Source organism: Hyalella azteca, unplaced genomic scaffold (genome assembly GCF_000764305.2).
Source record: "Hyalella azteca isolate HAZT.00-mixed unplaced genomic scaffold, Hazt_2.0.2 contig5248, whole genome shotgun sequence".
Lineage (NCBI taxonomy): Eukaryota > Metazoa > Arthropoda > Malacostraca > Amphipoda > Hyalellidae > Hyalella > Hyalella azteca.
In genome coordinates, this window is record NW_025935443.1 from 42,444 (window position 1) to 57,602 (window position 15,159).

Genomic DNA, 15,159 nt, shown 5'->3' on the forward strand with positions numbered 1-15,159 from the left:
TGTATAGTAAAGTCTACAGCTTGAAACAACTCAGTGTTAAAAACTGAATATTTTCGTTTTTTGACATTTTCGGCAATACAAATTCCTTAGTTTTTGTGATCCAGTGCTTTCTGAAGTGAATTTAGTTGCAATACTTCTTATCGGCAGGCGGTATTAATCATGAATACGCAATTGTGCGTTCAATATTTTGGTAGAGGTCGTCGGTAGTCTTAAGGCCGGTCCACACGCTCAGTTTTCACAACGATTTGTCTGCGCAGTTTTAAGTCGGAATGAAATCGTTGCAATTTTTAGAGCGTCCACACGGTACCGACTTATCTGAGTAGTTTGCTCAGTTTTGCGCGATCTCGCCATGGAGACGTCTCTGACAAATTTACGGCCGGTCTCCCCAAATTCGGTGAGCATAGAATATCTCCCAAAGTAATGAACGTAGCTCGATAAAACTTGGTACACGTATTCATTAGGACTTGACGGTGATGTTTAGCTTGTGGACATTTTTAGAATTTCACCTTCATTCCTGAGTTATATGACGATACGTGCCGAAATTTGCAGTGAGCATGACATTTATTCATAACTACCATACAGATTTGAACGAAACTTTGAATATATAAACCTAACCTCCCAACGGCGATGTTTAGCTCGTGACAATTTTTTAGATTAGATAAAGCCGCGTAACTCGCAAACGAAGGCAAAATCGAAAATAATTGTCACGTGTTAAACATTACCGTTAAGTCCTAATGGATACGTGTACCAAGTTTTATCGAGCTACGTTCATTACTTTGGGAGATATTCCATGCCCATCGAATTTGGGGAGCGGGAGACCGGCCGCGAGTCCGGCCGTAAATTTGTCCGAATCGAGCCATGGAGAAGACAGTATTTTGATAAATTTTGGCATTGTGTCTTGTTAAAAAAAGATTGGATTTGGATCATTTAGGGAATGCGAGGAATCAAAATACAAGAGAGATGGCTTGTAGATGTCTTTTTCTCCAGGTCCAGATGGAATCAATTTTTTTATTTATTCCCAGTTATTTACGGTAAATGCTCCTCAACTTGTTTTATACCTAGCTGTTTCTCTGTTTGCCCTTTCATCGATTTATTTATTTTTTCTACTAAGCCCTTGTATGTCTCTACCTTTTTTTGTGCTTGTTACTATAGTCATTGAATTTTACTCGCCAAATGAAAGAAAAACTTTCGTAAAGAAGAGCAATAAATTCCCGAGAACATTACCGAAGGTCCGCCATTGTCGTCAGAATCATTGAAACTGAGCACAAATCGAATCGGAAAACTGTGCGACCGTCCACACGTTCCGACTTGTCTGCGCAGTTCATCGAAATCTATGCTCTGTAGCTCAGATTTCGATGGAACTGCGCAGTTTTCCCGCCGGCTCCAAAACTGCGCAGTTTTCCCGTCCACACGCAACGTTTTGTCTGCAACGATTAGAACTGCGCAGACAAATCGTTGTGTAAAACTGAGCGTGTGGACCGGGCTTTCCTGCCTCAGGGCTTGGAGGAGTTCGTCGCCAGCAGCGGCGACCACGGCGTCATCACTTCAGCCTCGGCAGCTACGCCAGGAGCTCTGACATTCCAGCGCCGGCAAAAGTGAGTCATAGAGACTTACAATGCATATATGCTTAATATAGAGTTAAATGAGTAATGGTATGGTGACGATGAAATTCATCACCACTGAAAAGTGGCTGTTTTTTAATTTCGTTAAAATTGTTGCTTCAAAATCTGCTACGAAAAACGTCGATGCAAATTTTGGAACAATATATTTAGAATGACAAATTTTCCTCATTTACAACAAAATTTTGTTCGCCTAAAAGATGGAAATTATTTTTCTGTCCCGGCAAATCTATTGTTATAAGAAAATCCTTATCACACTAAGTTCCTTTAATAGATAGTCATTGGATTAATTTAAATTCATTCACATGATATATTTTTATTTTAAACTGACAACAGAAATATATCTGTTATTTCATATTCATCGGTTCGGAATTTATTCCTTTGGCACCGCCGACCATTCGTATCTTCTTGTTGAACAATGATTTTTGCCAAGAATGCCTGTACCGTTTCAGATATTCTGTTACAGAACGCGTTTAATATTTTTATATTCCTAATAACAATTTTGAAAACATTTATTAAACAGGCCATCCGAAAACTCGAGTGTTCATCTCGCACTGCGGCATCATGGGTGCGCAGGAGGCCAAGTACCACGGCGTACCAGTGCTCGCCGTACCAATCGCCTTCGACCAGCACCGCAATGCCGCGCGGATGGTGCGCCAGAAAGTCGCAATATCGCTGTCGTGGAACACGGTCACCGCGGATCAAATTGTTGATACTCTCAATATCCTCGTTAACGACACAAGGTGAGGTCATTAGGTAAGGTTTCTATTAATATAATTCCATGCGATACACGTGCCCACTGCAGAAGCGAAGTGGTTTTCCGACATACATATATAGCCGTGTCCAGGCCTTCGGATGTGGCATCTGATCATCAAACTGATTTATTAAATAGTCCAAAAATTAGGATGAATTAAGGAACAAAATCAATCTCTGAGCTCTACAAATCATCAGAATATGTATATCTCTGTTTTCTAACTGCATCTTTTCATCTGCAGCTACTCGGAGCGCCTGCGTCACACGTCCGCCGTCCTGCAGGATCAGAAGGAGAGTCCCGCGGACCGCGCCGTGTGGTGGGTAGAGTACGTCATCCGGCACGGGGGGGCGCCGCACCTGCAGTACCCCGGCCAGCGCCTGCATTTCCTGCAGTACATCTGTGCAGATGTGCTGCTGTTCTTCGCTGTCTGCACTTACTTTGTGAACAGACTGGCTAAATGCATCTTAATCTATTCATGAACTTGTGCTCTGGAAAAGCTGATCAAAAAACTAAAATTAATTAACTTTTCTGAGATTAACCAAAAAATGATCGTCAATTGCTGTTTACGTCATTTATTCTCAAATAATGCTTCGAGTTTAAAGCTCTGTGTTAACATTAGCTGGAATATGTCAAGAAAATTGAATTTCATGGCCTTATGAATCTTTTAGTTCCAGATGACTTAATATCCCAAGAGCAGCAATAAATTTCAATTGTCAAGTTATGTGTAATTTCCGAATCTTCCATGCATTGTACATCCTTGTCGGTGAAATTTCTGACACCACTATTCATTTTTCTTCGCTCAATTTCGCGCGAGTTACCTTTTAAACCATAATGAATATTGATAACGTCCAAAGTTTGCATGACCACTGAAGTAAAGTAACAAATCAAAAAAATCCATCCGACTGACACAAGTCATGAGAATTATCTAACGACAGCGTTATTAAAGTTTTCAAGTTGACGTCGTCCCATCTGTCAAGTTAATAAGGTGAATATTCCACTAAAAATTCATGCTGCAGACGAAGGTTGTAATTTCATTCCGCCAGTCTGCAGATATTCCAAAATTAATTTCTCGGGTTGATTGGCTTTGGCAAGTTGAGTGATGTTGCTCCCAGGATGATGAAAAATTAATTACGTGCCGAGTGGCCTATTGCATTTGACAAATTCATTGTTCACAGAAAAAGAGGCGTAAAAAAGGAATAAAAATTTGTTGGCAGATTATTTAGTTTCAGTGAAAATTCCAGCTTAATTAAAGTAGACGCGGGGTGCTAAAAAGTGACTGTGCATAATATGCGAGACAACTGCCATTGACATATTCGAACGTGACATATTTTTATAGTTTATTGCTTATTGTTGCTGCTAATTGAGATTTTATCATTGTACAGTCATTTTTAGTAAATTTTGGTGTCTATAACCTAACCTATAACCTTTAAATGGCAAACCTCACTGACTTTCAAAGAGGCCAAATTGTTAGTGCCTGTATGGCAGGTTCTAGTGTGACAGAAACTTCTCGAATGCTTGACATTTCTAGAGGCACTGTCTGAAAAGTAATGACTGATTTTGAGAGAGAAGACAAGCGTCCTCAGCAAAGCACAGATCGGGCCGAAAGACGAAGTTGTCTCAACAAGACCGCCGTTTCAAGTACGAATGATTCGAAGAGTTTAGACTGGTGTAGAAACCTCCAAAATTGGTCCCTCGAGCAGTGAAAAAATGTGATTTTCTCTGACGAATTATCGTCTGCCTTATTTCTAACCTCTGGTCGAGTTTAAGTTTAGAGACAGCCAAAAGATTCATTTAATCCCGACTGCCTGCTCCAAACCGTATAACATGGCGGGGGATGCGCGATGATCTGGGGTGCTACTTTCCAGAAATCCGCCCGACCTATATGAGCCGTGACTATTTAGGAATTTTGAAGGACCAAGTTCATCCAGTGGTTCAAGCACTGTGTCCGGAGAGGAACGCCATCGTTCAAGATGATAATGCCCAGAACCATACAGCTGAAATTGTTAAAAAATGGCACGAGAACATTCTATGAAGTTGAACGTCTCGTTTGGCTACCACAATCACCAGACCTGAATATTATTGAGCATTCATGGTCGAGTTTAGAGATGCAGATCAAAAGTCGATTCCCCGCCGCCATTGTCTTGAAAAAAGTTGGGGGAGATTTAACTGAAGAATGTCTTAAAATTGATTTGAGAACAATTTACAATTTGTATGAATTAATACCTAGAAGAATGGAACTCCCTGTTAATACCCTGTAGTGATGATACTCCAAAAAATTTCGAACGTAATACAATAATATATATATCATATTTCGGATAGAAGTAAGCACGGAATTCAATATCACGGAAAATTTCGTTAGAGAAGAATTATGTGACGTTTGACGTTTGGCACACATCTGTTCTGTAATTTATAGCACTATCATCTGAATTCTTGAGCAAAACGAGTCAAACCCTCTGCAATTGAAATAATGTTATGAGTGTCCATTCATATGACTCATTCTTTACTAAAATTCAGGCATGAATTGTCGATAAATTATATTCCCAGATCTAGCGAAGCCTATGCAAAGAAACCGTCAAAATTCCGAATTAATTTCCAGCCGGATAGTGGATATTTCCGCCTGCCGGACCCCTGAATAGCCGAGGATATCAGTGGCCGGACGAGGGAATATTTAGACCAGCCCGAAAATAAATGTCGCCACAATGTTATGGAAAATATTTATTTATACGAAGTAGGAACGTGGTGATGTTTTTGTTTTCGTGTAGTGGCAGCTTCTACGCTGATCATGCAGCATTTATTTATTGGGGCCTTGTTGCTCAGCTGCCCCGTATCATTTATACCTTTAATTGATGTGGTAAAGCCTGCATAAAATTCAGTTTTTAAATGGTTTTTACTATGATGTTTTGTACTGTAAACCTGTTTTTGTTATAACTAGTTATTCATATCGTATTGTTGATGCACAATGAATATTCTCAATCTACGTATTGGTTGACTGTTCTTCGTACTGTGGTTTGTCTGTGATCCGCCCCGAATAGATCAGTTCTGTTCATACTTAATTGGCCTCTGCAATGAATTCCTGAATGACGCCTTTTAGGCACCAAGAAGACCAGATTGTGCAGCACTGGCTTGAAGAAGCGCTGTTTTTCTAATATAATTCATTTTACATTTAGCAGTTACTATAAAAAAATTAGCTGGTCAGTTCGCGAATGCGGTACACTGAATTATTTCGTCCACTCCATCTACTTGTATACAGCTTTGTTCAAGGCAGGGAGTTAACCTTATCAGTCTTTAAATTAACCTTATCAGCTCCAGCGGTAAACTAACTATTATTTTTTATTATTAAATTTAAAATTATATTAACCTCTGCCTAACTTTGCAGCTCTGAATTGAGCATTAACACATGAAAATTTTAAAGTTTTAGCAATTAGGATTTATCGAAGGGCCCAAACCGTTTATCCTTCTACCAACTATATTTCTGCGTATTATATAAGCATTGCCTTTTAAAGTATCTTGCATCCTACGCAATTACTGCAATCAAACTTTAATACTACCTAATTAAGATGAGTTAACAAACGTAGAAAGTTGCAAAGCCCTGGCAGTAACGTTTAATGCTGTTTCGCTATCGAAAGTATCATGTATTGCGTAGCAAATGACTTGACTGACCTTTGTAATTGTAAAATCTGGTTGTCGTAAATGTCTGTTTATTGCAAATGTCAGGTTTTCGTACCAAGCGATGATACTAGAATACTCGATCGCTAAGATGTTATGTGGAAGATTTTGTAATTAAAATTCTAAGTCGCAGATAATAAAGTAAGAAGTATTTAATAAGTATTTCAGTATTTAAAAGTGGTTTTGAGTAATGAAAGTTAGCAAATTGCATGAAAATGTTTTTAAGTAATGTTCTTAAGTTCTTGGATGTCTGTTGCTCACTTCAGTGTATGAATTAAGTGTTATTGAGCATTAATTGAAAGTCAGTTCGGTGTGCGAAGCAGAGATTGAAGACCGCTTTTATAGTGTTTTGCTGCCCGTTTTGAATATTTTGTTGTACCTACCACATAATTCTTATTCAGAAACGCATTCTATTTAACAATCATTGGATAATGCATCGGAAATCACATGTACATCACGAGAATGTAAAAAAGTTGAAGAAAATCGGTGTGAAAATTTGCCGGCGTCATAACAGTTGTGATAGAAATATTTCATGATTCATCTTATTGAGCACGGCTAATAAAAAGGCCGGAAAAGCATTTAAAATTTCAAATTAATATCGTACGAGGGGAGTTAAAGCAACCAGACTTTGTGAAAGATTACGGGGAAGCACGCGCTTAATTAAACGTGTCATTTTGTGGACAATAAAGGATTTGCATTGTTAAGTGTGCTCATAGCATGCAGAAAAATTTGTGTTTTTAATGTATAACAGCCCGAATTACGATCGAAATGCCGTTCTTATATTTGAACTGTTGTTTACAGTGTTAACTATATAGATATTTATTACAATAAACTAGTTTGTAAAATTTGAAATAATGAAATTAAAATCTGTTAAGAAATGGTCAAGCATTAATTACGCATTGACTTGCTCAATTAATAAGAAAGTTTTTTAGTTTATAGATGATCTAACATCGTCATCATGATATCCAATATCTTGTTGTACGGAATCATGCATCAGTAACATCAAAGAACCTCAAATATGATTACAAATTCGCCGTATTTTGCCAGAGGTGTGGCCATTAGGGTGCGTTCGGTTGTCAAGTGTCGAATCAATAGGGAAGAAAAACTAGTAACCTGTGATAAAAGAACAAGCGTTTATCCTTTAATGGTTCAGAAATGCATTTATCTTGATAAGTTTTCAGATCATGCACAATAAAAAAATTTCAGGATAATATCGAGGTCGCGCTATCTTATAACCTGGACCGACATTCGTAAAATCATTTGATAGCACCAATCATTGAAAGCTTGAAGTAAGGCTCGGGAATTGTCTATCTACTTTCTTTTTTATTTGGAGCACGAACATAAAGCGTCATTAACAATTAAATTATTAAAAATTAATATAGTTTCATTAGTAAATTAACAAAACTTGAGTAGTAAAATCGTCGTGCAGACTTCAATTAAGTACATTTGAGAGTCATGTATGTAGCTTAGAAAATACATGTCTAGTGTGGCATTGAATAACAATTGAAAAACTTATGGATGTGTAAATTATTATATACAAATCAGGGATTTGGTTAACCACTGACAAGTAATTGAAAACGTTATCAATTGCTTTATTGTTCGAACTTTAGATTAGACGTACAATATAGGGCGAAATTTTTGCATGGCGCTTGCTCCCTCCAATAACATTCCACTAATTATAATTAGATCCATTTAATTAATAACATGAATATTTGATAATCAAGCAAAAATAATAATAATCAATAATCAATGCAAATTATTGATGAACACAATGAATGCTAGTGATGAAATGCGTTAAGAAAATATTTTTACACGGTGTGTTACATAATTTATATTAAATAACATCATCATGTTTCCTTTTAATTCAATCATAGAGTATATTATAATATCTACATGGCATGGAATGATACGTATAACCGTGAGGTCAACATTTCAGATTGAGAAAAGTAAATCAAAAATTGTGATATAGATAATTGCTTCAAAAATATATAAAAGGAAATTAAAATGTGAACCTATATCCAGGGAAGGATCCCAAATCCAGGAGGGTGGATGCCCCCGACTTCTTGTCTTAACTTCACTCGCATAAAACTAAATAGAAAGAAAATGAAGGCGGATGAAATAAACGAGAAAATTATGGATAGTTGGAAAAGTTAGTCCAGTTCATTATGAAAGTAAGCTAAGGATAGTCAGTTCACAATTAATGAGCAATTGGAATAATGTGTGTTTAAAAATTACTTCTTTTTATAGACAAAACTTCTAAAGATTCCAGTGTTACCGATGTTACAAATGTACAATGAATTTCTAATTTTATTTTCAAATAATGAAAATAATATGCGTTAAAAAATTAATTTTTAAAGATAACACTTAAAAAGAGGTGATTCTCGCTTCGAATCACCGACATGTGGAACAGCCTTCCCGATGACATCGTTGGCGCTCCAAGTATTCAAGAACAGACTAGATAAAGCTATGGAAAAATACATGTTCACACTTGGAATGCCTAGCACCATATCGAACCCGGTGGAAGTCGAGTAGCTACTTCAAACTATCGTCAGTCATGAAAAGATCCGGTGAAATGAAACGATATTAGATCTTCTGTGAACAAGGCACGAAAAGGAAAAGAATCGGCGACAGGCCACATCAGGCCTACACCTCAGCGCCGACACCGCTATGTTATGTTATGTTATCTCCGATGTTACACATGTACAATGAATTTTTAATTATATTTGTGTATATAAAAACTTTTATTTTTAAAATTAAAAATATACATATATTTTAATTTTTAAATTATTTATTTTATTAATCGACTCAAGCATTGTCTCCGACTTTACGCAAAAGTGAAAAATTTCACAGTGATTAGACAATTAAAACAGTGTTAAATATCGATTATAAGAATTGTAGCAGGCAAACAAGAAGTGAAGTTAAAGATAAGTGTTGTAATAATAAAAATTATATGCGTTTAAAATTTACTTTTTAAATATAACACTGCTGAAGAATCCGGTGTTTGCGATGTTACACGTGTACAATGAATTTCTAGTTTTATTTTCGAATATTAAAAAACCTAATTTATACAATTTTTTAAATATTTGAAAAAAATGTAAATTTTCATAATTATTTATTCTGTGAATTGATTGATTCATGCATTGCCTCCGACTTTACGCAAGTGTGCAAAATTTCATATCGATTGGACAGGTAGAAGTGTGTTAAGTATCGATTATAAGATTTGTAGCAGACAAACAAACAAACAAACAACAAGAAGTGAAGTTAAAGAGACTATAATTAAATCACATTAAACTAAATAGAAAGAAAATAAAGGCACGTGAAATAAACTGAAATAAATTATGGATAATGGGAAAAGTGCGTGAAAGATAAGACAATGAAAGAGTGATGAAGATAATTGAAAGAGAATGAATGATGAAAGAGTGAAAAGGATAGTAATTTCACAATTAGTGAGCAATTGGAAAAAGTGAGTCAAGTTCACGACGAAGAGTTGTAAGGAGAGTGAGCTCACTTGAATTAGCAATAGGCAAAAGTGAGGTAAGTACACCATGAAAGAGTGGCAAGAAAGGTGACATCGAAATGAGTGAGCAATAAGAAAATTGAGGTTAATTAAAAACAATTCTGATACTGCAGTAGCTGTAATCTAATTGTATGCTTGAAATCTTAATAAACATTTTGAGCTTCGGTTGGATCAACCAAAATAAGAAATGCAGGATGTTCCTCTGTTTGAGGAAAAGATCGAAGATAATCAGAAGTTCTGAAAATTTTAATTTTCCTTACTTTATTTCGTTTTCAAATAGTACCACTTGAATAGAAACCAAATTTAAATAAAATTGATAATAGGTCTACAAGTAGTAAAAAAAAGTGTTTTCTGATTTTCCACATGTTTTGATTGACGATAATAACATAGCATTGCATTAGTATTGGTAGCGATTGCATGAACTTTAAAACGAAACTTGAAGCTAGTGTTTTGTTATAAAGCAAGCAAACTTGCCTGAAAACAATTTTCCTTAGTATCCTTTACCAAATATTTATTGCTCAATATTTAATGTTCGATATAATGTATATAATGTATTTATATCGAATATTCGATATAAAAAATCGGGGATGTGTTAAGAGTAACCTCAGAGTTCTCCATCATATTTTGGTTATTATAAATGCAGCTTCATGTGTTTATAGACTCACAGTATGACTCGCAACAGAATACAGTACACTCGCCCTACTGCCGATCTCTGATAAGCTATCAGCTGTTGTCCCAGATCATACGCTCATCTAGTTTGTCTCGTTAGCAGACAGCGGGATGATGAAATTTGCCATCAGTTTAATAAACGCGTTTCTCCAAGGAAGTCAATAAATAACTTGTTTATTTCTACACGAAAATTGCACGGCATTTGGTTGAAGCGAATCATTCAGTCACGTTTCTGACCTTCCATGATTCATTTTTTACTCATCCAAATTTTGTAAACGTAAACGTTATGGAAGGAGAACCTAGATTGAAAGGTAACGCTTTCGACATGGAGGATTTTGAAGCATCCTTCGACGTTTTCTACGCCGAAATAGCAAGGATCGGAACTCAGTTGTGGGAAAACCAAGATAACAAAAAACTGTTCGAGAACCGCCACGAGTTTGACGCCATCATAACATCGGCCAGTGGAAACAGCATTGTCCTGCCATACGCAATAAACTTCACGGGACCACTTATACTGATACAGAATGCATGTGTTGAATATATCGCGACTGCTTTCTCCGGGAACTGGCTGCCACCTTCTGTGGTGCCGTCCATTCTTATGCCGTACGATGAGTACATGAGTTTCTACGAGCGATGCATGAACGTGTTAGACTTGTGGAATTTATACAATGGAAAAATGAGTACTTGGTACGAGTTTGAATCCAGTTTTCTAGAGAATTATTTCCCTGGTTTTGGCGACATCGCAAGTTTAGTAGATAGATGAAAAATTCCTATCGCGGAGCCCGATAACAATTTTCTGTCGCGGATTTTTTTTCACCCGATGGAAATTTCCCCTCGCGGAAGGCTACATAATTCACATGAATATATATGTAATTCAAAGTTGATTTTTTTTATTTTAAGGTAATAGCGTTTAACATTACGACTGAGCCAAGTAATAAACTGTGAATATCTAAGTGATATTTATCAACTTCTTGCATAATTTAACATCATTTGATATTTTCTATAACATATTCCAATATGTTAATAATTTGAGCACAAACCTTACGCAGGTTCTACGGACAAGCCTCCCTCACCCTCATCAATGGCCACCACGCCCTGGACAACCCAGTGCCCCTCCTGCCCAACCAAGTGGAAATCGGCACTTTGAATGCCCACACTCCCGAGCCTCTGCCCCAGGTATGCCTAGAGATTTTCATTAGATTTTTTCCATAATTTCTGCCCAAACATTCTTATAGTGGCTTATGTTGCATTAAAATTGATCTAGAATGGGCAAATCGCAGTCCAAGATTGGATGGGAAAATTTATTTAGAGTTTAATCTGATTAATATTTCGGCCAACTATTGATACTAGCATGACATTGTTTATTCACTCAGGAGCACACATAAATTCATAATAAGAGAATATCGAGAATTTATAGAAGAAAATACAAAATGCTTCCTTGTGAATGCCTGAATAGGAAAGAGCTTTTCTTAAGTTTTTTTATGTAAAATTAACTATATCGATGCTGACCGTACATTATGGGTTTTATCGCTCGATCCTCAATTACTTTAATTCTGTCAGGTTGGTGCCGAAGTGGCTTAAAAGGCGCGTATGTCAGTTATCCAATGAATGGGTCGCAGCAGAAATGGTACAGAGAGAGGGTGTTGCAATGAAACACGGATACATTTCAAATTAAATTGGGAAATTCAAGTTCACATCCTACGTTAACAAATATCTCTAGTACATGAAAAAGATAATCCGAACACAATCAAAATTGAGAACCTATCAGTTAACATCACTAAAATTCCTCTATTTACCAGAAACTTTGATACATTGCAGTTCCGTTGAGCCGTATGACTGTTGTTAACGGCCGTATAATACACGCACACTTTGCGGCCGTAGGTTCAGCGGCCGTACCGCTGCTGTATTTTCGCGTCCCCTTTTACAGTTACTCTTTCTTCATAGCCGTATCTGGAGTCTCCCGCGCCACAGTGACGTCTCACGGCCGGTCTAACCGTAGAATTTATGACGACTGTGCTTCGCTTGATGGCTGTTACCGTATCGTTTCTTCTGATGAGAACTATAGTGACCGTACTGTGTGATAGTGACCGTACTGTGCTGATGACCTACGAAGATAAATGTTACTGGGTGCTTGAAAACTTGAATTTTCATGATTGCTGGCGTTATATCGTTGAATGTCTTGTTGTCTATCACGTTGTCTCACGGCTAAGTCACCACCGTAGCAATGAACGTTGACCGTACAAATAAGTGAAGTTACGGCCGTTAATCGTAGATTTCTTACGTTGTTATATGGGAGTCGTGGTGGTATATGAATGACTCGACGTTTCGCGCGGCCGTTATTTCGCCACCCGCCGCCCAAACGGCCGAAGCCGTTGCGGAGATGGCTGCAGACCGTACTGGCGTGACGGTTACCACAGTAAAACAACCTTTGGTGCCAATTTTAAGGTCCTTATATACGCTAGCCTTGCCCAAATTTAAGCCTATACCCTCGAAGTGACGCCGCTACGGTTTCGAGTTCCACAAGGGTTCCCTTTGATAGCCTCGCCATTCAAACAATAAACAAACCCTCGGTCTCACGATTTTCTTCCCTAACTTTGCAGTCAGTCACATCCTGCCAATAATTGCTTAACATAGCTCAGTCTCTTGCCGGTTACATTTTTGACCTAATTTTTTTACCCTAGAGATTTTTTTTACAATTTCATCTGAATCGTGAATCGGAAGTATCCTAGAATAGTGCTTCTAAAGAAGGTATTATTAATAATACGAGTATAATTTATGTATTTATTTTGACCACTCAACTAGTGTAATGCTGTATCATAACTTTCGACTTAATGCCGGTACGTGTCCCCAATAACTCGTACACAACTGTTTCTAATGGAAACCCTTTGCGCAGTTGAAAAGTATATCAATTTCATGGGATTCGGTGTTGTATCGTGAAAGCTATAGCCAAAAATGCAATCATTTTGTGGGAGAAATTGCATCTATGCAATTCACGCAGCGAGTGTACAGTTTGGAAGTGAATTAATTCTCCAAGTTAGTTTAGTTTGTTGGTGAATCGTGATAGTTATTACCGTAAAATACAATACGGAAACGGCTGAACTATTAGTGACGAAATTATTGCAGCCACTACACATGTTAGGAAGTGAATGAAATCCTCGAGTTCAGTGATGCCTGAAATTTTAATGTTAAACATAAGAATTTTTGACCGGAAAAACAATTCAGAAACTTGAACTGATCCATTGAAAATTCATGCATCCACTATGCAGTTTAGCAGTGAACGATTTATTCGATTTAGCTAAAATTTGATGTAGAATCGTGGTATTTTTTAAGGTAAAAGCCTAATTTAATTGTGTCAGATAATGAAGTATTTCCTACTAAAATCGTAGACCGTTTCGAAAAAATCCTTTCGAAACGGCTTGTACAATTTAGGTCTAACCTCGTTGTTGGGAATCATTAAATAATATATAAAATAACTGAGCCTTCTAAACAATGATCGTGAGCTTGAATAAAATTTATAAAGAAAACTACAATAATAATTATTATCAGACTATTAATATAGAAATTGAAATCGAGCGTTTCCTTAGCTCATGTTCTAAATGAATTTCGCGATGATTATATAAACACCATTGAAGTTACATGCTCATGAGTAAAACACATAAACAGAACTAATAATGATACAGTAACACACCTCCATGGCGGATCACAAATCAATTAATAGGTAAAAAGATGCCTTAACGAAATCACGTCAGAGGTGACTCGAAACCAAAATAAAAAATGCCTAACATGTAATGAAACTATTTCGCTGTAATACTTAATATTGTAGACTTACTTTTTTGATGCCAGCGTAAGAGATCCTATTTGACTCACTCAAACTACTATCACTACTCTCGCAAGACGTTGTTATCGAATCCCTAACTATTATCACTACTCTCGTACAATAAAATAATTCAAGGATTTGTTATTCCACACAAAAACAATTGAAAATATTTGCAATTAACCTTCAGTTCGTATCCAAGACGCACATTGCAGGGCAAAAGTTGGCACTGCACTGGCTCCTCCAAGCAAATTTTTGCGCATGGATGTCTTTTGTGCAGCTACCATCTGTGTTGAGGCAATTACAGCCAACGAGGGCTATACCCTTCAAAGGAAATGCGGATTTAAACCTCCGATCGTAGTTTTGAATTTCGGATAGAATATCAATTTTTTAATATTATCATAACTTGCATTTATATCTTGTATTTTTGTCCAATAGTATGAATTTCTATTGAACATTTAAAATATAATTATGCATCCAACTAGCTAATTTACGAAATGCAAGAAAATACACACAGTTTTACTATCTAATGAATATTTATTTAATTTGATGAGAACATGGAGAATTGTGAAATTCAAACCGCGTCACTTGAGTGGTCAAATGAATAAGAAAACAACACCAGACCCAAAATTCTTTAATATAAACATAAGCACATAAACATATTTTTCAAACGGACAATGGACTCATTAAAAAAAAAATACGCATTAAGTTCCGCAATACATGTGCATTTTGATGAATTTTAGCTTGTTTGTTCTCTCCTGCACAATCTTTGGTAAACTATAACACTAGAAAATTATAGTTCTGAATAAGGTACTAAGTCTCTATCATTAAGGCTGGTAGTCAGAATGCAGTGAAGTCTGAGAGCGAAGTTTTTGCAATCATCATGTGAAATCCTTGATCTGCCCGAAGATCGGCCAGTCGCTACCCTCGAGTTTGTACTCTTTGTAATATGATATCCTAGCCAGCCCCTTTCTAGCGGCAACTGGCCGCTTTCAGGTGGCCGAGGAATGGCCAGTTGTCGGCTATAACTAATTGGACTAGGCCGACCACTGACCACGTATTATTCCTCGCCTTCTTTAAGTTCTCCTGCACCATGCCGCCCGTCGTGAACTGACAGTTC

At 36.9% G+C, this 15,159-nt stretch overlaps 1 protein-coding gene across 1 annotated transcript; it reads left to right on the top strand.

The window, feature by feature from the left end:
* Positions 1 to 1,542: 1,542 nt before the first annotated feature.
* Positions 1,543 to 2,852, top strand: LOC108666952 (UDP-glucosyltransferase 2-like). The gene is made up of 3 exons (XM_018153926.2): positions 1,543 to 1,595; positions 2,143 to 2,362; positions 2,615 to 2,852. Exons 2-3 carry the CDS (start codon positions 2,184 to 2,186, stop codon positions 2,850 to 2,852), a joined length of 417 nt encoding a protein of 138 aa, XP_018009415.1. The 5' UTR covers positions 1,543 to 1,595; positions 2,143 to 2,183.
* The last annotated feature ends 12,307 nt before the right edge of the window (positions 2,853 to 15,159 follow it).